This window comes from Phoxinus phoxinus, assembly GCF_949152265.1.
Source record: "Phoxinus phoxinus genome assembly, chromosome: 4".
NCBI lineage: Eukaryota > Metazoa > Chordata > Actinopteri > Cypriniformes > Leuciscidae > Phoxinus > Phoxinus phoxinus.
In genome coordinates, this window is record NC_136879.1 from 34,993,488 (window position 1) to 35,018,276 (window position 24,789).

Genomic DNA, 24,789 nt, shown 5'->3' on the forward strand with positions numbered 1-24,789 from the left:
GAAAATCTCTGTACAAAACCATGTTTTTATTTAGTTGTTTTTGGATTTTTTTTTTAATGACATACAACACAAGACCTGCAGAGTAAACAAAAGAAAAAAAGAAAAAAGTCAACAGGAAAAATTAAAAAGATGTAATTTGATACGAGCTAGAAAGCAGTTCAAAAATATGCATAATAAAACAAAATAAATAAAAGGCTGGTCTTTTTTTTATCCCTTGTAGTTATAGGATATAGTTTGAATACAGCTTAATATGATGTACAAAATATCACACAGTGATAAATTGCTATTAAAAAATAAAAACGCATAACAAAATGTCCTTTTTACCTTGGCTGTGGACTGAAACTTTTTTCTTTTCTTTTTTTTCTCTTAAATTTCCATACAATTTTCAGTTTTTAGGCTTTTACACAATCACAAGCAATTTTTAAGCCTAGCAAAAAAGGTACTACTGTCGTCTTACACCTTATTACTAGTAATCATAATGATAATATGTCTAGTAAAGAAAAGCATATACGTGAGAAAATGGGAAACTTACATTATGCATCGGCAGCTTGTCAAACATATAAACATTTTCGGTTTCTTTCCATTTTTTTTTTTTTTTTTACACAGATTCGTCCTCTCTCGGTAAGGAATGTGTTTTGTCATCATAATTTCAAGACTCGTATTGCAACGAAGGGTGCGGGAAAAGGTGTACAAAAGAGACAGCAGGACTCGTCTAAACACCCATGCAACCGGCAGTCTTTGGAAGAGAACTTAACGATGCAGCAATACGTAGATGAACCGAACTGTTTGTGTTATTCTACACGTGTAGTGTAGCATAAAGCTAACCGTTAGTGTGCGGTGCGAAGTTTGTAGGAAAAGAGGTAAGCAGCAAAGGATTATGAGATTCCACTGAACGAAAGTCTGTGGTCATGTGACATTCATTGACTGGGCGAACATCCCAAAATGAAACGGTGTTCTCGTCATTATACAAAGGACACAAGACATAACCTTGTCCGTTAATAAAATCACTCCAAGAGGTTTCTACACTTGCTAACTCGCAAATCCGGACCGCTTTCCATGCCAAAGACCCCCCCCCCAATCCCATATTTTAGATGGACGCAGTCTGGTTAAGGACTGACATGGCTCCATTATGCTAAAGCGCTCTTTATGGCCCATCAGTCTTTCTGTCGCTTCTGACTTGCCTTCTGGCCACTCGCCTACGACCACGGAAAACCAGTAAAGGATAAAAATAAACCCTGAAAAACGGAAACTGGCTAATACATGATGTGACCTTTGATCTCCAGAGCTCAAGACCAGGCTACCTCCAACTAAGGAACCTAAAGATCAGATTCAGATGATACTTCATCTCACCTTGCATTTTGATTCCTTGCTTAGCCAACAAAAAGCAAGCAGCCCCACTTTTATTTCCATTAAAAGAGCCATGAGAGCTATTTTACCCTGAAACGCCTCCTTATCTCGCCTTGACTAAGGGTACAAGACCCGTCAAGTCGACATTTTTAATGCGTCTACCTTTTAGTTAAGTTTCACCACTGGACTTCAACCTCTTGGTAAATCAAGCGTATACTGGGGGCGCTCGTTTTCACGTTATCACTAAAAACGCACGTTCGAGCTTCACTTTGTTCTCCGCTTTTCAGAAAAAAAAAGAACTTAGGGCGAGATCACAGATGTCGAGAAACTCAAGAATCGACAATACAGCTGCACTTAAACTGTGGAACTTGTAGTTTGTTACAATTTTTTATTTATTTTTATTGGAGACCATCATCAACCGAAGATCCTCAAGCGTGGATATAGAGTTTATCATCTTAAAAATACCCTGACAAAACCTTAAAAGCCACTTTGGCAAACCAGATGTAATCTGAAAATCCAGACACATTGGCTGCATTTCTGAAATGCCAAAGAACTGTACATTGATGACTCCGAGGAATGGCAGGGGTCAACCGAGATTTGATACTTTACGACCCATGTCGTGGACAGGTCCCTGATTCAGAGATCTTAGCACCAAGGTTGTGAAACAAGAGTGCTATGTACAGCGCATCCTGCTTATGTACAGAAATGAGTTACTCATCCAACTGCAGATCTTCCCAAAAAAGTCTTCTGACCGATATCGAACACTACAATAAATACACTACTCAACAGTCACCTGACTATTACGGATAATGCCACCTGATTGGATATGAATGAAGACGGTGATTGCGAAAGGCTTGTGCTGGCACCGTCACACACGCAGATACACACGTGTTTGGTTTAACTCGTCATACGAATGAAATGTGTGGAGGAAGTGATTATGAAAGGCTGAAATACTAAGGCTCTTAGCTGTGAGGCTAAAGGTAAAGCTGTGTTGTACTTCGCAGCTGAACCGAAACCAAAAAAAATAAAAGAAAGTCTAAAGCAGTCTTTGGAATGAAATGCATCGATCACCCCACGTTACTAGGCGACAGTTACGCGAGGACATTAATTCACAGATTAGCACTAATGCAATTTACATTGAGAAAATGCGCAGGCTTGGGTAATGTCTTGTTTACCGAGAGCCTTCAGATCCTCAACCTAAACCGAGCATGATATTCAAATCCAGGGTGTGTGTTGTGTTAAGGTGTGTGTTTTGCGTGGTCCATCCGTCAACAGATTGGACATTCTTTGCAAACACACTGTGCAGATCGTTAGTAGTGTCATCTAAAACTGAAATCAGGACCAGAGCAGCAAACTCATTAGTATTGAAAGCGGTAGAGTTTGTATCACAACATGTGAGGCATAAAAGAATGATGGGTCGTGTGCCTTTTACACAGGCAGTGGTGTGTAGAACATCGTTCCCCTCGTTTGAGTGAGTGTGTGAGTGTGTGTGTGCGGATATTCGGCGTTTCACTCTTTTGGCCCAGTAGTGAGGGTGGCTCCCCTGAAAAGAGATAAAGCAAAAATTAGCTTCATGGCAGCAGGTTTCACATGAACACATTCCCATGCACACATGAGAAGTAACAAGGTGCTGCAAATTATTTTAAACATTTTGATAATTTGCGACAAACATAAAAAACTTAATTAGAACCAGGGCTTGAAATTTTTTCCAAAGTTAAAACGTTTTCCAAAGTTACTAGCCACTCAGTATTTTCACTGGCCACATAGAATTGTAGTCTTTTAAAAAGGCATCTGAACTAATAAATTAGTATTAGTCAAATTATGGTTGGGCCGATAGACCCATCGCGATGGCTGACAGACATCAGGATGTTGAGCCGGCATCGCGATTCCCCACCCCCATGTTTCCATGGTGACGCGTCATGCTTGGCACATGATTCACCACAGCCTAAATAGAGCCGTATGACAGATGTAGCGCTTTTATTTCTAAATATTAACAAACTTGCTTACCATGTCATCAACTATCTTCTATTCCGATTCTCAAATGAGTGAGTTTGTTTTGTCGTTTAAAAACCTTTATAAATTATCTTGATCTGTAACGCGAGATGGGCGCCGCCATGTTTGTTTGGGGCGCAGTTCAGAGATTCCTGTATGTTGGATTTATTACAGCACGTGAATTTATCAGTTTCTCCCGAAATACATAAAAGAAAGTGGCCAGTGAACTGGGAGAAGAATAGAGTAAACTTTATAGTTACTTACTGATATGAATAAAACACGTCGGCAAATATATTTTAATGGATTGTTATTGCTGCTTCCACACCATTGTGTATTTTACAAACTATAAATGTATTGTTTTGCTTTAAATTATATGCATTTAAATGTCTGAAACCTAAAATAAACATTATGTGGTTAAAAACACCTAATAGTTGTGATATATGACAAGATATCAAGTGTCCAAATTTGGCTCAGCCAGCGCCAGCCATAGTTTGAATCTGGCAGTTATGTCACGTCACTGTACATTCGCTCCTTAGTGGTCAGCTGCTGCAAAGTGTACCAAAATCGAAATTGCTGATGAGATGTAGAGGAAAATATCTAGTGGAAAATGAGAATGTTACGTTACACCCCCCCTCCCCTTCACGATGTCATCGTCCATCGCGATGTTTCACTGTAGACATCGTCTGATGCCAAATTGGTAGACATCGCCCAACCCCAAGTCAAATATCAATAAATAATATTTTTCGATACATGGATACTGAAATATCTGAAATGCTACCAATACTAATTTATTCAAATTGTGGGCAGTGAAAATGCTGAGTGGCAAGTAACTTTGGAAAACCACTAGCCACAGTGGCTGGTAAAAAAAAAAAGTTAATGTCAAGCCCTTTGTATAACTATCAAATAAAATGTTTGAAAATATATCATGATATAGATTTTTTGCATATACAGGCCAAATTGCATACAGAACTTATCACTCATAATGCTTATAATGTGTGTTTACCATTAAGAAAATCAAACGAAGATCTTGGCGAGCGCGTCGGCCCCAGCGCTGGCGATGAAGGGCTGCGACGGGTGGAAGGCCACGTCATGAATGGCCTCATCGTGTTTTTTCCTGTGCGCTGTGATCTCCTGCACACACGTGCGATTGTCCAGCATCCACAAGCGCACCGAGCAGTCATGACCTGAGAGAAACAAAAAAAAACAAGATAAAGATTGCAGAGATGACACTTTGTTGGCAACTCTCACGTTTCCGTGAGAAGGGTCTGTTGACGTGGATGTGTTTGGAAGGCTTCAATCGGCTTGTTGTTTTGTTCTCTGACGTCACACACTGCATGCCCGTGTACTTTTACTTACTGCCGGAGATGAGGTAAGTGCCTTTAGGGTCTGTGGTAAGACAGGTTACAGCATCCAGGTGAGCCACCATGGAATGAATCACTTTCCCTGAAGCCACAACGAGAGGAAGGAGGAAAAAGATTAGGTCATGCGAGACATTTTTGATACTCTGATATTCCAAGTTCTGGGTCAACCAATGGGATAAGATTATGTTTCTAATTCATCCTTTTTAAAGGGATAGTTCACCCAAAAATATAAAATGCTGTCATCATTTACTCACCCTCAAGTTGTTCCAAACCTGTACTAGTTTATTTCTTCTGCTGAACTCAAAAGAAGATATTTTGAAGAATGTCAGTAACCAAACAGTTGATGGACCCCATTGACTTCCATATGAATGTTTGGTTACACATTATTTTAAAGTGTCTTTGTTACACTGTAATTATACATTTAAGTAATATTAAGTAATTACATGTACTTACTACAGGGTTAGGATTATGTAATTATGCATCATTTATAGTTATTACTATAGTAACTACATGTAACATATGTAACAATGACACTGTAAAATAAAGTGTTACCTATTTTTTTTCCCATACTATGGAAGTCAATGGGGTCCATCAACTGTTTGGTTACCCATATTCTTCCAAATATCTTCTTTTGTGGTCAGCAGAAGAAGCTAAATTTATACAGGTTTGGTACAACTCCAGGGTGAGTAAACGATGACAGAGAGTTTTTCAAGAATTTTCACTATCCCTTTAATGAAGGTTTCCCAGAATGGGATTCATGAGGGAACTTGCAAGGGGTTGATGAAAAGCTAATAATGAATTAAATTATTAAAATATAAAATCAAGTGATTTTAACACATTTTAACACTTACTTGCATTAAACAACATCAGAGAGCCATGAACACGGAAATGTCTTGTTAAATGATTCAATTCTTAACTTATTTAATAATATTTTAAAAAGGGGTTGGCTAGCAACAACAACAAAAAACATTTTGGGAATCCCTTCTTTTGAGTATTCCTGCAAAAAGAAGAAGCTAAAAAATCTATATAAACCTTACTTGCTGAGTCTGACTTGATTAACCATCCTGACTCATCCACAAATTTCACGTTTTACCTTTAAGACCATTTCCATTGCTGACACATATCCACAAAAATCAATAAAAATGTCCTAATGTGGCGGAAAATAAAGCCACAGGTAGTGCACTGCTGGGTTCACGTTCCAGCTGTCGTTTCTTCACGGGCTAATCTTTCACACCAAGAATGTTATTCGCTTTTCTTCAACTGCTCTTGCTATATAAACTGGTGATTAAAGGTTGGTGTCTGGCTTCAATTCGATTGAGGTATTTTTATACCGGAGGTTATTTTTTAACTGCTTTGAGAGGTCTATTATGGCTGCACCGTAGGAGAGTCAAATGGCTTTGCTGATGTATTTACAGTTCCCACAGTGCACAGCTGGAAAATACGCAGTGAGTGTTATTATGGGCCTCAACATTGCCACATGCTCACGACACACACACCTGTCTTGTTGTCCAGGTAGCGGATGGTACGATTCTCGTGGGCTGTAATGGAAACGGGTTGGGACGGATGGCTGACCACGCGGTTAATCAGCTCGCTGCCTGCAGGGGGCGGTAAAGAAAAACACAATATTTTATTATTGTACAACAGGCTTCGTTCGAGTCAACATGTAATTGCATTCATAACACATTTTACTTCTTTAACGTGATGCGTGCAACTATGATTTTCAACATGAATTTTATCATCAATTACATCAATAACGCCTGTTCATATATATCATAAACACACACACACACTATTTTAATTAAAAATAAATTGCAAACATGATCTTTTCCAAAATGGCTGTCTAGTAAATTATAATATTATGAATTAAAATGTTATACAAAAAATGTGATATAATAATATTATCAGTTAATTTTATTAACTGAAATTGACGACAAAAAAGAATAAAAAACAAAAAAACAAGTGTATTAACTAACGCAAAATAAAGGGACCTTTTCGTACAGTGTTACCCAACACATAATAAATAAATGCATTATAATTTATAATATTTAATAATTTACGATAATTCTTTTCTATGCATAATTAATACAATTTTAAAATGTTGTAAAAATGGCTATTAAATAAATAAGAATATTACAAACATTAGGCAATTCTATTAATTTGCATGACCTGGACAAAATGTCTAGTAAAGTATTTCAGTAACCATTTCATTTTATATCATTTTTATTTATTTATTTTTTAAACCTCACTGGCAAGCATAGATTGTAAAAGTAGTGACATTTTGTTAGATGTCAATTCATGTATGACGCGGAGCTTACCATCCTTAGTCTGGGTCTCCAGGACCATGATGCTTTGCTCTGTGTTGAGGTCATAAAGCAGAGTCTCGCCCCCATCGAAAGACACAACAACCTGGGACGGGTCGGTGTTTACAAAGGCAACCGAGGTGGGAGTGCCGTGTTCTGAAAGACAGAGAGGGAATGAGTGAGAGGGACATACAGAAAAGAAAAGCGATCCAAACACACAAGGTCTCCTCCTCACCTTTCTCCTTGTTGAAAACAGACACACACGGTGAGGAATTATGGGGGTCCCAAATCCGCACAGTCCCGTCTGCTGAGCAGGAGGCCAAACGCTTCAGGCTGGAGGAGTAAGCCAAACCCCACACTGCGTCCTCGTGCCCCGACAACACACTGCTCTCCACGCCAGGATCTGAACGCATTTACACACCACAATTCAGTCAAGCTCCGTCCAATGTGTCGGCAAATTAATATGTATTCAGTGCCCTCTAGTGGACTCTTATGTAAACGCAACAGTTTTTGAGTGACACTGTGCAGCTTGCAAGTGCAGTATTAGGTAGACTTGCCATAGTTGTCATAAGGATCCACATTAAGGTCTGGGATCTTCCAGCCTCGCACAGTGCCGTCCAGACCGCCGCTGTAGCATGATTCTCCCTCCTCACCCATAGCCAGAGAAAGAACAGCACCACTAAAATCACACACACACACGAAACATTAAAAAGCTATAACAAAACATTCTGTGGCTGTACCACAATAAAGTGATCAGATTGTTAAACCATGGTACTCTGATATATAGAGCGGTGCTGATTGATTTCCATATTCATTTACATTGTTATCTAAGATACTTCAAAGACCACTAGGTTTTATAACAGAGCTTTATACTCATAATTCAGCCTTCAAGGGATAGTTCACCCAAAAATTAACATTCTGTCATCATTTACTCACCCTCATGTTGTTCCAAAGTAAAACTTTTGTTCATCTTCAAAACACAAATTGAGGTATTTTAATGAAATCTGACAGCTTTCTCTCCCTCCATTGACAGCTACGCAACTACCACTTTGACACTTCCAAAAGTTCATAAAGAGATTGTAAAACAAATCCATATCAATTTAGCAGTTTAGTCTAAATATTCTGAATAGACAATCACTTTATATGATGAAAAGATTGAATTTAGGCTTTTATTCACATAAACATTCATCAATGCACAAAACAGTTGTGGTAAATAGAAGCTCAAGCATGTTCACTTGACGTGTGAGAACCAATGAGGTTCATTCTCGTGTTACGCAGCACGTTTGAGCTTCAGCAAGAACCAATGAGATTTGAGCTTGTTAATGTTCACTGATCAATGTTTCAATGTGAATAAAAGCCTAAATTCAATCCGTTTACCATATAAATCGATTGAGATTCTTCAGAAAATTATTATTTTTACGAACATATGGATTATTTTTACGATCTCTTTATAAACTTTTTGAAGCATCAAAGTGGTAGTTGTGTAGCTGTCAATGGAGGGACAGAAATCTCTCAGATTTCATTTAAAATATCTTCATTTGTGTTCCGAAGATGACTGAAAGTCTTACGAGTTTGGAAAGACGTGAGGGTGAGTAATTAATGACAGAATTATCATTTTTGGGTGACCTAACCCTTTAAGCACTTGGCAGAGTATGTTAGTCACAGGTAAAGCTGTATGTTAGTCACAGGTTTGTTAGTTAAAGGTAATTTCATTTGTAGGTGGACTTTCTCCAGATCACAGTCTAATTATAAACCTGTCTCACTCACCTGTGTGCTCTGAATGTATAAATGGGCTCAACGTCCAGCGCTGCATTTCTGTGAAAGCAAAAAATTAAAGGTTTCCATATTAACACACAGCGACAGCGCTAAAAGAAGCATTTATGGATCAACATTTCTAAATATACATCGAGAGACACCTACACTAGCACAATTATAGTGATATACTTAACATAAGTGGGCAGTGAAATAAGGATGTTTGGCGTTGTGTGTCTTGGTTTGATGCAGGGTTAGGATGTGGTTCTTACTTTTTGGAGTGCATTGCCTTGTTGAGGTTCCACAGCTTGAGTGTCCCATCCTCGGAGGCGGACAGCAGCACGGCCTGGCTGGGGTGAAAGGTCAGCGCTCGGATGGCGTCGAAGTGGCTTCGTAGTGTGAAGCGAGGGTTCCATGTTTTTTTGAACTCTTCTCGACTTTCCTGCAACTAAAATGAGACATGAAAATAAATGAAGAGTAATTCATACACACAACAGAATACTAACCAATTAATACTGCCAATTAAAAAATAAAATACTAATAATTTCAAAGGGCACTACTACTACACCAAAAGTAGTAGTACTTAAGGAATTAATACTTTAAAAGAATGGGAGGTTTTCTGACACTTAATTGTAATCAAAAGAAAATGTATTGTAGTTTAAATTTATATGAAATGCAATTAGCTGAACTTGAGAGTGCTTTTTTGACCCACTTAAAGTCCCACTCCGATCATATTTTGAGCTATTTTGAAACATTCCCAGTGGTCTTTAAATTATGATTATGCCATTTTTAGCCAAAATCTCAAAACCTGTGCCGTTTTCTGGGACTTCGCTTCAGCAGAGCGGCAGTAGCTCATTAGCAATTCGCCTCTGCGTTGTGGGCGGAGCCGTTGGCACGGAGAAGCATTACAGTATTATATATACACGTTAATTATTATTATCCGAAGTTAATCAAAGTTATCACCGATCACCGATCATTATTTCACTCCGAGACGTCGCGGTAAAAAACAGCTCGACTTCGTCTCAATATTTCATCCCTCCCACAGTGATCAATCAGGACATATTTAGTATCAGTGGATTGCTCGGAATTTCGGGATTATTATGATGCTAATGTCACCGCTATATCTGAAAAACTGACTGACTCTCTCACGAGTGATGGGCTTGACACACGAGAGGACAAACAACTGCGACAGGTGAAACTCGTCGCCACCCGGCGTGTGCAAGTCTACTTGGACGAGCGCGGAATTTCACATGCACGAATGTCGCCTGTTGCTTGGCTGGAGGAGGCTGGCTGCCCTCTCTCTTTATGTAATGATGTAATTACTGACGGTATCAGTCTGTGCTCTCCAAACTTTAGTTTTGACGATTAATAGACGGTGAAAAGTGACTTATTTGTTACAGTATGTGTTCCAATTTGAGTATGAGCTCGTGGCCCCGCCCAGTGGAGTTACTACGTCATAACTCCAGTCTATTTTAAACGGCATTTTTGCGTCTGCTACTGATTCACAGACATTTGAATGTAGAAATACTCAGAAATACAACTTTGAGCTTATTTTTCTCAAGATATGTCCTCTAACATCAGAAAAATGCCACAAGAACATGTTAACACCTAGAAAAACATGATTTTCATCGGAGTGGGTCTTTAAGTAGATATTTAACATGCAGCACACACTTTAATGCTTAAAAACACACTTGTGTGGGGTGGAGACATTACTTATAACACTAACATCAATGGTGAGGTCATTGTCGTTGGCAACAGTAAGGTCAGCCAGCTCTCCGAGGTTCATATCTCCTCCTCCAACCGCATCCAGAATGAAGACATCAGATGAGAAGCCAAGAGCGCCCCCTTGAGCACAGGCACATACACAACTATTAACATACTGAAATTGGGACATAAAAAATATAGTTGTTTATAGCAGCAATTGAAATTTAAGGCTGTGATGAAAATGCATTTTTAATTTGCCAATTAGAACTATGCCCGTATTATAATGTTGTCTCTAGACACTAAAACACATTTTTATTTGAAAAAAACGGTGACAGAGTTAGAAACACAATCACAGAGTGATTAACACAAGCATTTCTGTTTTAATTCTTTTGAACTGTCCATTTCAATGACTAGATTGAAAAACATATGTGCGATATGCATAATTAAGGTCTCACTATACATTTTCCTTTTTTTATGTAAAAAAAGATTAATAATTAATTACTGTTATACATATAAAATTAAAATGAGTAAATCAAATATAATATAATGTGGAAAAAATGTTTACTTCATGCATTTAATATTTTTCTTTTTTTTGTTGCAACAATGATTGTCTGTTTGAATAATGATTACGCAGATTAAATAAAAAAATTAAAATACAATGAAAAATAAAATAATTCAAAAACCAACTGAGCAATATGCATTCCACTATGCATTTGACATTCTAAAGAAAGGATATTTAGTAAGTAAGTAAGTAAGTAAGTAAAATTTATTTTTATAGCACATTTAAACACAGCTCGCGCTGACCAAAGTGCTGTACATAGCGCAGTAGCCACTGAATAATAAAAGTAAAAAATACAAATACAATAAGTAATTACACTTTCAATCAGTAATTTAAGCTAAAATCAAGAGGAAAACAGTTAGTTACAGACATAGCAAGGTAAGACAGTTAAAACACAGGGAAGGCCAATGTAAACAGGTGAGTTTTGAGCTTAGTTTTAAAAAAAGCTTAATTTACTTATAAGAACTGCTATACTGATAAAGTAAAAAATTATTCAATAATGTCACTGAGATATAATATAATATATATTTAAATTCATTAAATATTTTTAATATTGGCAACAATGAATGTTTGGTTGAGTAATGAAAATTAAAATAAAGGTAAGTAAGATGAATTAATACCGTAAATAAATTGATGAATTGATTGAGTAATTCACTAAGTACTCTTTTACTCTTTTAAGCTTTTTGTATTTCCAAAGGTGATCGGTTTGGGATTGAGAGAGCCGGATGGCTTTTCTTACCCTCACTGGAGCGTGCCTGGCCCGGGATGGAAGGAGGTGGAGTGGGTTTGGGAGGAAAATCTGACATAATGCCTTGCATTTTGTTCCGGCGGTTCTCTGAACCTGGGCAGAGGAAGTAAGAGGAGTAAACTAACCAGACGACAGCAGAAAAACTAAATCAACCATTCATCCTGTGGTAAGATAACATGTTTGGAAGAAGTGTAGGGACTATCAAGGGAAACAAACAAGCGTGCAGTGACGTGAAGACAAAATGGTGGCCCCGTCAACAGATTTTATCAACAGGGAGTTACAAACAAAAGCAAATTAAAAGAAAACAATGAGCGGTCACAGCATGACGATAAAGGGAAACCCTCACACCCACTATCAAAAATACAATGCAGGAGTTGTCTAGTAGTACATGTCCCAATTTCCCACAAAATGAACATATGAGCCTCTATACCTAATTCACGACCGTCTCCAGATATGCGGGCTTCTCCCGCACCTTCCCCTTCCTCTCCTGAGGCCATGAAATCAAACTCGCCCAGGGCGTCCTCCGAATCATCTTCATCATCCTCGTCCTCAGGGTCAAGATCTGTGGTCATGGGTTCTCCGCCCATCTACATGCGCACAGACCAAACGCTATTAGCAACAAAACAGGATCTGTGAGTGTGGGCCTTATCTTCATGTAAACGCTCTGACCTTGCTCCTGGACTTCTTGTTTTTGCGTCCATCAATGCAGTCTGTAGTCATGCCCTGGAAGTCTTCTTCTTCATCACTGTCATCCTCATCGTCGTCCTCACAGCCACGGAGGAAAGGGATTTTATCCAGGACAGAGCTGTCCATCCGTTCTTTAGAGCTCTCTTTCCCAGCACGCCTGTAAGAGAGACATTTCTGTACTATTACCAAAACTGGCTTCAAAACACCATACCATATTAGAACACCGCTCTCAAGTGTCTTGTGACTTATCACTTGTATAAAAAGCCAGCAACATCAATATACAATGCTCAATTAGGAGTTATATTTATTATGGACAGGTAACAAGACACGTACAGCATTATCCTAATAATATCCTGTCTGTGGCTGCCAAGCAACACAAGACAAAGTGCAGTTAAAGGTGTGTTTGTAGTAGGGATGCACCGCTATGAACATATTGGCTGATACCGATAATTCTTTGTACTTGAAAGCCGATAACCGATATATTGGCTGATAAATCTGAATCTTTATATGATTATAAAAACACAAGTCTCACCATTAAAAACCATGTCCCAAGCACACAATTATGATGTTCTCATTATAATTTTATGTACCCTATATGACAGACTTGCGCTGCACATGTTGCACTGAACTGTATTTTCCTTTCTTGACTTCCTCTCGTGAGTTCAAATCATATTTCAAGCAATTCAAAACCATCACGATGAACAGTGTGCATCTGGAGTGTCTCAGCTGAAGAAAATTATACATTATTTATCAGCTTTTATATATTGTTAAAATTTTCTTATCGGGCCGATAACGATAACATTAAAAACGAACATATATATAGGCCGATACTGATATGGTGGCCGATATATTGTGCATCCCTAGTTTATAGCAACATTAAGAAACTGCATAAAATCAGATAAAATAAAACAACTGGAACAAAAAAAACTTATTGCCTAAATCAATATAGATTTTCTTCTACCTATCAAATGTATTTGAGTTTAAAGGGGTCATGACGTCCTCCTAAATATAAACAAGCATTTATTTAATGAAGTTTGTTTGGATATTGCGGGATCTGTAACTTCACACAGGCAAATATATTTGCATATGCCTGCCTCCAGAGCAAGGCATCGACGAATAGTTATACATCATTGCACATAGGCTCCGCCCACTGGCATTCAGTCACTTGATGTCTGACACTTGCTTACACTGGATGTGAGCGTTGCTTCGAAAGCAAATTGACGCGGTCTACACTGATACAGACACACATTCAGTTTCTAACATGCTTCACGCGCTTGAGTCTGTCGACAACAGGACAAATGAAAGAGTGAAAGAGTGATCGCTTGTCCAGTTTAAACGGCTCGTTTATGTCTCTGTCCACCTTCAGAAGGATACTAGCATTGGAAAGAAGTGAATGGTTTATTTGAATGGCATCCCGGGTCGCGTTGAAGGATTAAAAGTTTGTCCGGAGCATTTGGTTTTGAAAACGAGGAACAATGTAATGGACAGTTCGCAAAGAAACTTTTGTTGAAAGATGAAGCAGTCAGCTGATCTTACAGCAGCTGCATAACAAACTGTAAGTAAATTATTTCATAATGCTTTGTAAATGGTGGTTTTAAATGGATAATGTTTTCAAAACACTTGTAATAGCTAGTGGGCGTTAATACTGTTTCCTATGCAATGACGTTAGATAGCATTAAGCTTTGTATCAGTAGAAACCCGGTAGTATTTTCGAATGATCGTGCTTCCCTCCCTCATGTCCTCCTGAGACGATCAAAGATTTCTGAATTATGAGTCAGATGAAGCAAAAATCGTCATTTAGCGTCATCGGAGGCATTTTTAGCCAGAGGCTAGAGACTACAGCCAGTAGTAGGAGCTAGATCTGCATGTCTTCAACCCGCCCATACAATACTTAATTTAATATAATCTGATCTAGAATTTAATCTAGTATTTAAATAGATTTATCAAGTAAATCGTCACGGAGACTCACGATAAAACGGCGTCTTTTCAGTTTTGAGTCAACTAGTAGCCTAGTTGTATAATTTCCTCCGATACTGCCCTCTGTAACCGGTAGGCGTGGCCACGTAGGGCAGCGAAGCAAGTGCATTCTGGGAGGTGTTGTCTTTCATCCACATGAGCCAAAAATACATTTTCTGGCTTTTCTCAGTCTAGAAGGAACCAACTTCTAAAATAATTTCACATTTCTACTACATAAATGACCCAATTTAAACACACATTCATCTTTCCAGCAGTGAAATATCCCTTTAAGGACTACTTCATCTGTACACAAACACTTACTGGACCTCTTTTTTACACTGACTTAAATATGAGATGTGAAAATGCATGCGGTTCCAACCGTTTGATCTGCTCTTCTATCTGGCGCACTAGTAGTGATTCTCCTCCTCCGAGAGGTTCTGGTTCTGCGGGCGGTTCATTGGGAGGAGGCCCGTTCGCCTCTGGACTATTGCGACCCAACAGGGAACGAACCCGTTTGGAGCGCATGTCCAAGATGGTGTCGGAGTATCCCACCTCCTCCAGGTACCTGCTCATTAACACACAAAATCACCACATGCACAGCGTCAGCACAACATTTTGATAAATACATTTAAGAATGAATGCAAAGAAAATACACTGACTTGCGCAATAACTGCCGGCCCTCCTTCCAAGGCATCTGATTGGTTGGCTCAGAGTCTGAATCTGCAGGCCCATTGGGTACTGTGAGAAACAGAATAATGTCACTCACTAAACACATAACCAACAGCATACAGTACTTATTCTAATGCATCTGGGTATGATTAATAGGTTTTGAAAAATATGAATTAGACCATGTTTCATAGCATGTGTATGTGTTTGATTCTAGGTTGTTACTTGGTTCAGCTTCGGTCTCTGGCTTCTTCTCTCCAGGGCTCTGATCAGTGCCACTTTTCAGCTTCTGATGTTTGGACCTGGGATCAAAATAATGAGAATATAAATGATCAACATCATACAAACTTTTGTAGCGTTTGAGTTTGGTGTAGCGTTCTCTCAAACAATTAAATTTTAAAAAATAAAAACAGAACGTAAAACAAAATAAAATAAAACATAACAAAAATAATTAAATAAAACATAAAAACAATTAAACAAAAATGAAAGAAAAAAACTGAACAAAACAAAACCAGATTGAAAATACAAAACAAAAACAATACAACAGAAAACAAAAACAGAAAAAAGAATAAAACAAAATAAAAATTGTAACAAAAACAGAACAAAACAGAATGAAAAACATAAGAACTAAACAAACAAAATAAAAAAAATGAACAAACCAAAAATGAAAAAAAAAAAAAAATGAAAAAAACAAACAGAAAACAACACAATAAAACATAACAAAAAGACAAAAAAATAAACAAACTGAACAAAAAAATTATACATGAACAAAAAACATTAAAACGGACAAACAAAAAAAAACTGAACAAAACAAAATCCAAAACAAGAACAAAACCACAACAGAGCATAACATAAAAGAACAAAAAACAAAAACAGGGCCAAAAAAAAACAAAAAAAACAATAGAACATAACACAAAAGGAGTTATGCACATTATACCGGGAGCTGAAGAAGCTCGTCTGTATGTATGTGTGTGTGTGTGTGTGTGTGTGTGTGTGTGTGTGCTCACCTCTCCTGTTTCAGAGCGTATTCCAGCATCTTGATTCGCCTCACCAGATCCTGCTTCATGTTCTCCTGACCTTTCCTCTCGCCCTGCAGAAACGCCACCTGAGCCTGAGACAGCACAGGAGGACAGACAGACGGACAGAGAGAAAGACAAAGATATAAATATGGTACAGATTCAAACCAGACACATCTGAGAGAAAATGAAAGGTTATATGCTGAAGCACCGTGTTTGTACCACCACACCACCGATGGCATTCTGAGGGCAACAGTTAACTAAAGGCCTGCAATTCCACAAGCTTTATTTTAGATGGCTGCTGACCGAGCACCGGCCAGAGTCATGAAAGACAAATATGTTGACGATGGAAAAGCGACTATAAAGCGGGAGAAACCAAAAACCATTCATTTCCCAGTCAGCTGTGGTTTAGAAGAGAGAGAACGAGGCCTCAATCGCCCCCTAGAGTCCACCGTAAAACCCACATCAACTAGAGATGCCAAGTTACCAACAAAGTCAGCTGTGTTCAGGCCAGGGAATTTTTTTTTTATTGAGCATCCTTTAACCAGTTTTGCATGCGTCTCTATTACAAATGACAAAACGTGTTAGTTACGGTCCAGTGAATCTATGCTTTCAGGTAAATGAATAAATGTCTAATAGTGATTTGTGTTGGTCAGCAGCACACAGGTTTGCATAGTCATATTCTTGTGTTCAGACTGAAATCAGTCACACACCCCCACACCATCAGTGTACCTCAACCTCACACAACAGAACAGAACTGTTTAGGCGTTGGACTCTACCACATACTACTACATTATTTAATAATACCTTCACAAAGTTAGTTCACCCAAAAATGAAATGTCTGTCATGAATTACTCAATCTCAAGTTCTTCCAAACCTGTAAGCCTTTCGTTTATCTTCGGGACACAAATGAAGATCTTTTTTGAAGAAGCTTTCTGTCCCTTCATTGACAGGCTACGCAACTACCACTTTCAAGCCCCAGAAAGATAGTAAAGACATCGTTAAACGAATCCATGAGACTCCAGTGGTTTATACTCAATTTTATGAAGCGAGTGCTTTGTTTGAGAAAAAATGAAAGAAAATGGAGGGAGAGAAAGCTCTCAGATTTAATTAAAAAGATCTTCATTGTGTTCTGAAGATGAACAGAAGTCTTATGGGTTTGGAACAACATGAGGGTGAGTAATTAATGACAGTATTTTCATGTTTATTTATGAATTAATAATTATAAATAACTATATTTATCAGTGTTAAAATCATACTGATAATGTACATATCATAAATTTGAGTATCTGATGATTAAAAATATTATATTATAACTATTTATTATATTATACCACTAATACAATTATTAAAATAATAATAATACTTTAGGCTATATTATTCATAGATTAAATAACTATAAATAATATATGTTAATGTAAAAAATTATATATAAATCTGTTGATTTAAATAAAAACATTATTAAGAAAGAACTATTTAATGAATACCACCATTATTACCCATAATAAAACAACAACATATTAAATTACTACAACATTAATACTTACTATTATTTATAGATCTAAGATTTATACATATAGAAGCAATATAAATAGCTATTATTATTGTTGTTGAAATTATATTTTTATAGTAAAGAATTAAATAAACCTGAATATGTTGATTTAAATAAAAATATTTGTCTTATTATATAATGAACCACTATATTTATAATTATTTATTTATAACAAAATTTAATAAGCATCTTTTTATATTGTGATAAATCTGTTTAGCAAGCAAGCCTATCTTGACTTGTGTTTAAGCTCAATGTGAGAAACTACAAAATGCTTTACTCTTAAAATCATGAATTTTTGCCCAAAACAGGGACAATTCCAGCCTGATCTCTATTAAGAGCTTTTTTAATATCTTTATGTAGGCCGTGTCAAGCCATATATAACATTTGTTCAAATTCAAAATCCCTCCCTGTCTCCAAGGCTGACTTGCAGGAAAAGTAAAGCATGACAAGTTGGCACAGGTCTTCATGGAGACCGGCTCACTGCAGTTGCCATGGTGTGGGCAGGAAACCTGTTATGGCAGGTCTTTGACATTTTCACAAAGGCAAGTAATTGCCCATGTTTTTGGCCTTTGAAACTGGGATACTTGTCACACAATGGCTGTGCATCTGACATAATTGTCAATCAAGGAAATAGACTGCTTTGGGAATTACACATCGCAATCTATCAAAATATAATTAGTCTCATCACTAGCAGAAAAGGAAATATCATATGATCGCTTGAAAAAGTCAGAGACACTTCCAGCTACCAAGATCAGTTCTGTGGTGTAAAAAAAAACAACACAATTTTTCTGGTCACTGAAGGTTAAGGAAGGGTCCGGTACTACCACACAGACACATTTATGTGGCGGACCGCCCCTCTTGTGACTTCCTGTGTGTGTGTGTGGGGGGGGGGAACAGGGGGACAGGTCAAGGGCACATGCACACTCTCTCTCTCTCTCTCTCCACATTAGTATCCCTTTGAGACTCACTCCAACAAATAGAGCAGCAGACGTTTTCTGGGACGAGTCTTTTTAAAAGTATATGAACCCATTTGAACTCTTTTATTAAGTTATACCACTTCTGTGGGTCGGACCTTTGGCCTTCAGTTAAATGCAAAAAAAGGTTCTATTGACAATGCAATATTATATTGACATTAAAGCTGTGTAGGAATTACTCCCATCTAGCGGTGAAATTGTATATAACTACCAACTGAATATTACTTTCTAGCCCGTCCCATTCCGAGGGAGTTTTAACTCATACGGTGGCCGTATTATTTCAGCATTCATTATCTGCCAGCAGTCGTGACTCGCAAGAAATCTCCCCCTCGCATTCGTCACGATGCCACGGAGTGTAAAAACGCGAAAGGCGAAGCTTGAATTTGCAGTTATGTCCCTCTTTGGCTAATGTATTTTCAAGATGGAGGCACAACATGGCTTCCGCCATTCGAGCAGCTCACCCGTATGTATTATAAATGGCAGATTCATTCTACGATTACGAGAATACTTGATTAGTTGGTATAAGTAATAATTATACATTAAATGAGCACATATAATTTTGAAAGAACAAAGTAGTTTTTGCTAAGAATGAAGTGTAGCTTTAAGGGAGTTGATAGGTGAAGATACCTGCTGTTTGACACGCGTCTCTCGTGTAAAGAATCACATCACAAATATTTCGCTGACTGTATGTAATTGTGACAAGTTAACCATATTGCTTGATAAATATTTATTGAAGTATTAGGCTAATTATAAAATGGTCTAGTGCGTAGTGCTAGATGCTGATTGGTTAATACAGCACTGCAGCCATGCTATAGAGCTGGATGATATTGGACGAAAATAAACTGAAACTGCAATTGTTTTGTTTGTTGTCCTGCTACATGGACAAAATGTGAGTTGCCATTATTATAGGGGTTAATATCATTTTCTGTTGGCTACAGTGAAACAAAACAAAGAAGAAGAAGAATAGAGGACAAATCCCAAAAGTGAATCATGTTAAGGTTGGGCAATAAACAATATCATATTGAGATAACATTTACAGTGATGATTGTCGAACCCTAAGAAGGATTGTGTCTAAAAAACACAGAACAACTGCAGCAAAGTGACAGCAAACCTCAGCATTCATCCTGAAGATCATGTTTCCACACAACGGACCACAGAAGCCAACAAAGCCCACATCAATGAAAGAGACCCACTTTCAGACACCACTGCTCAAATGTGAGGCAGTGAGAAAGATGTTGTTATGCTGGACAGTTGAACTTCATCATCTTCCCTGGTCAGCTTAATTTCTGTAGTGTAGGCTATTCATTTTCTGTGATTTCTCCACTGTAGGCAGTTTTGGAGAGAAGAGTGTGAAGCAGATTCCCTCCTTCAACATCTCTGGAGCAACTAGATGCTCTACTCGACGACATTCAAATGGAGAGACTATTCAAATTATCTATAAATCTATTCTATTTTAATAAGGTTAAAAGCTGTATTAAAGGCAATTTTTGGCAAAACACCTTAATAAAGAAATATGGCCCTTTTTCCCCAGGTGTTCACATTATTTTACATTTGACATTGTTGTAGCACCTCTCTCTTCACAGTCTGTCAGTTATGCGGTTTAATTCTAGTCTCTATGAAGCCCCTACTTCCTTTCAAAGTGCTCTGATTGGTTGACTAGACCAGTGTGTTGTGATTGACCAACTACTTTGAAGACGTTTCAGAAATGCCATACCCTTTACCATAACTATGAGTTTCAAAACACTATAACTCAACCAGGCCTCGTCCCCTTTATTTTGTGTATACAAAAGAGAAAATCACTCACTGCTCTTGGCTGAATAACTTTTGTAGCTTTAATAAGAATCAGCAGTAGGCTATATATTTAATTCATACAGTCAAGAGTGAAGACTAAGCAGTGTTTTTTTTTTTTTTACATTTGATTATTCAGTTTCTGTTGTTAAATAAACCTATTGTAGGCCTACCTGAAATCCTAAACCATGTGGTTTACACTGCTGTTAAAATAACACTTCTTAAACTACAGTAAAACACTGCTATTCACTTCCAGAAGTTGTAGGGATTAGGGATGCATAACGGTTAATCGCAATTAATCGTTTGCAGAATAAAAGTTTTTGTTTACATCATATATGTGTGTGTACTGTGTAAAATAATTATGTATTTATAAATACACACACATGTATGTATATATTTAAAAAATATTCACGTTTATATACATTTTTATATTTAAATATAATTTATATTATATATAATTATAAATACTTAATATATAAATAGATTTTTTCTTAATTTATACATGCATGTTTGTATATTAATTATTATACACAGTACACACACATATATGATGTAAACAAAAACTTTTATTCTGCAAACGATTTATCGTTATGCATCCCTAGTAGGGATGTTTTTGTCACAAAAAGAATGTGAAACATGTAGGTTATATAATTTTAAATATATTTTACAGATAATTTAAGTTTATTTTACACACTTTAAGCATTATCGAATATCGCATTATTAAATGAGTTATCGCATATTGCATTTTTCTACAATGTCGTGCAGCCCTAGTATATGCCTTGGGCGGGAATTATTTAAATGAGGAACATTGTGACGTGTTCGTTCCTGGAAGATGCGTTTAAGGGAGTTCAGAAACAGTGCGCACTGATATAGAGAATAACTCCTTTTGGAGTGACTTTGCTTTGTAACTTTGCAGACCTTTATCATTCTCAAACAGCAACATTACACAAAATAAAAGTAAAAAAAGCATAATAGGTCCTCTTTAATATTAGCCTACTACTTAGGTTTAATTCATTTATAATAAGTAATTTCTAATTTTTTTTACATTTTGAATTTTCGTTTCATTTAAAACTTTTATCTAATATTTATATTTTACAGTTTTAGAATGATAACCCTGTCTGCTACAGAGGACGCCATACCTGAACGATCCTGTCCTGCCTGTCACAAAGGAAACACAATAGCACAGGTGTCCCACATACAAACATCAGGGAACATGATGTCCCACGGCAGGGTAAACCAGCTACTGTCACTCTACAACAACCGTCCCTTACTACACTTTTTTTATAGGCCAAGTCAAAAACAATGTGTGGGACATGGAAAACCTAGCAGTTGGTCCCTGAAGCCTGTGCACATTTCCATGGGCATGTCCAGAAGAGGCCTGGCAGAAGAACACACACAAGTCGTCCATGAGAGCCACAGGGCCTGTCCTATTATAGCACACACTGGCAACTCCTTATGTAATCTACTACAGGCACTGTTTGAATGGGGTCACTCAATCGCTAAGCTTTTTCTCAGGCCAAGATCTGCTGCAAACTAGGTCAGGGGAGTCCGACTCAAAAAAAAAAAGACGGTTTAAGCAAATTTTATTGGAAGCAAATCCCTAATCCTAGGTTGAAATCGTTTTTTTCCCATCCTCTCTAAAATGTTCTTGATGCGAGTACAAGCTTTTCTAATATATTTTATGTTTCCAGGTTCCATATAAAATAACTAGAGCTATACATCTTCCACATATTGTAATGTAATACATGTAAGTAACAGCATTAAATTACAAAATTGCATTAAATTACAAAATTGCTTTGACATCGTCTGTGCTAGACACACAGATCGGCTCTCTTGGGACTGAAAAAAGCACTTTCTTTAATTCTCCAGCCGGACTGCATTACGTCATGTCTTGGACAGAAGCTACAATTTACAAAAGAAGTAGCAGTCAATAGGTCATGTGACATCAATGGCAATTAATAGACCATTTATTTGGAATTTAAATTCCAAATAAATGTCAGCCAGGAGCTCCAGAACTGCCTTTATTCTATTACCTTGCACTTAATGCCACGGATGAGAAATATGTAAGACAATAAAAGAAAATCTTGTTAATAGCAGGATATTATGTGTATTATTGTACAGCATATTTGATCAAGAATAAAACATGTGCATCAGTCTGCTATTTTATTCCAACCGTTACTTCTGCTCGGAGGCTTCCATAAATATTTAGTTAATACGTAGTTACGCTTCAACTAAGTTTAATGGAGCAATGCAAAAATATTTAGTAAGTTGAAACTTAGCGCCAAATTTAAGTCAAAACTATGGTAAGTTGTAGCTGGTGCAACCGATATTCCAATTTCTATAAAGCTTTTTCCACCATGACATAATTTTTTTTTTTAAAGGTAATTGGGACTTTATCTTACAATCCTGACTTATTCCTTGAAATTGATATGGGGAAAAGACAGAATTGCTAGTTATAAACTCAGGGTTGTGTGAGATATTGGCTAAACTAGGAATTCTGAGGGGGAAAAAAGTCTGAATTATGAGATTTAAACTCGCAGTTGCAAGAAAAAAATGTGAATTGCTAGTTATAACCTTGAGTTTGTGAGAAAGTCAGAATTATGAGATATAAAATCGGAATTCTGAGGCCAAAATTCTAAATAATGAGATATACACTCGCAGAAAAAAAGTCAGAATTGGTAGTTAGTTATAGCCTAAAGTCGAGATTGTGAGAAAAGTCAGAATTGTGAAATATAAACTCGTAATTTTACGAGAAAAAGGGTCAGAATTGTGAGATAAAAAGTACAAATTACTGATTATTTTTAATCAAAATGATACATTTAAAAACACTTAGGTAAGTCGAAGAGTTCAGTGAATTGCCCTAATTTAAAGTAGAAAACTAATTTTTTACTGTTACTGCTTTTTTTGCTCTCTTTTTTTGTAAATAACGTTACAACTAATTGCACGACCAGTCTAGTCCAATTCCCGCACGAATGACTCGGTTGAGCCTTTTTTACTGAATCAAAAGCATAAAACAACGCCAGTCTAATTCGTTCGAGTATCGGATGACTCTTTTGTGCCGGTTCTTTTTAAAGAATCAAAACACATACCAACGAGTTGGTTTCAGTTCTTGAAATCTTAACTCACTTACTAAACCACAATTTGATCAAAACTGTTATGGTGTATACCATCACGTAAGATTTAAATCAGCATAACTGAATTGGTTGTTCGTATGACAAAGTGTACTAGATATGGACTAACGTTAATTTTTTTGTGCTATTTTTTTTTTTAAATGATATTACATTACACAAAATTATATTACATAGTTTTATATTGAATAAATATAATTGGACAACAGACTGTGGCAGCAGTAAATACAATAAGAATACTTGTTTCCTTATTTCTCAAAAAGTACAACAACAGCACTACTGAACTAGAATCGTTTAGATGAATCGGAACCAGAATCGACTCCTTCCCTTAGGTGGGAATGGCTATTCAACAAAAGGACAACATTTCACAGTTAACGTTAAATCTGCTAGGCTACTGTTTCAATTAATAACATCAGAGGTATACTTAAATCCCAAAACTAACGTTACGCCTGATAAACAATAAGCAGGCGGTCGTGACTTCTCCTGCGTCTTATCTGTAACGTGAAATGTGCTCTTCCTCAAGGAATATCCGTCTGCAAGAGACCAAAACAAGCGATTAAAGAAACGCTGTTTTACCCTCAGCTCGTCTCGTTCGGCCTCCCAGCGATATTTCTCGGCTTGAAAGCGGCCCCATTCGAACTGGATGAAATGTAAGATCCCGGGCAACGAGAGGCCCGCTTCCCCGTCCTGCGGATCTCGCGGCTGGGAAGAGCCAGCCATCGGCCCGGACACGGCGGCGGCTGCTGCGGTGGGACCCGGACCGAGCACAGCCTTCGGCCCGTTCGGATTGCGCCCCGCTCCGCTTCCTGCGGGGCTCTGGTTCGTTCCTCCAGCCACCCCGCCGGATCTTTCCGCCTCCATCAGAGCGTTCGAGCTGTCGCCGGAGCCAGGAGGTGGAAATACAGAAGAATACGCCACCCCGTTGTTTGAAGTCTCCACCGAAGCCCTCTCCCGTTTTCCTGCCCGATACAGATAGACGAGCGAGTACTCATACACACGGAAAAGTGCCAAATAGTGATCCACTCCAACCAACTGAATGGCTGCAAACGCTCCTCCCCATGGGTCATTAAACAGGCTTCCGCAAGGGGGCGTTCTGCGGCTCCAAAAGAAAATGAAAATATACAAACCTGCAGGATTTACGATGCTGATGATGACCAGTAAAACGCATCACAGTCTGTGAATTTGTAGGAGACGAGAAATAGAGCCGCCACAACGTATAATCGTTTAAATCTATTGAGAAGAAAGATTTGTGGCTGATC

General features: G+C 37.6%; 1 protein-coding gene across 1 annotated transcript; it reads right to left on the bottom strand.

The window, feature by feature from the left end:
* On the bottom strand, positions 1-24,602 carry strn4 (striatin, calmodulin binding protein 4). The gene is made up of 18 exons (XM_079611277.1): positions 24,107-24,602; positions 16,080-16,183; positions 15,298-15,374; positions 15,066-15,144; positions 14,786-14,971; positions 12,433-12,607; positions 12,194-12,350; positions 11,755-11,856; positions 10,479-10,597; positions 9,025-9,200; positions 8,768-8,815; positions 7,558-7,679; positions 7,236-7,403; positions 7,016-7,156; positions 6,197-6,295; positions 4,696-4,782; positions 4,343-4,523; positions 1-2,890 (listed from the first exon to the last, which is right to left on the bottom strand). Exons 1-17 carry the CDS (start codon positions 24,389-24,391, stop codon positions 4,354-4,356), a joined length of 2,295 nt encoding a protein of 764 aa, XP_079467403.1. The 5' UTR covers positions 24,392-24,602; the 3' UTR covers positions 1-2,890; positions 4,343-4,353.
* Between the last annotated feature and the right edge of the window lie 187 nt (positions 24,603-24,789).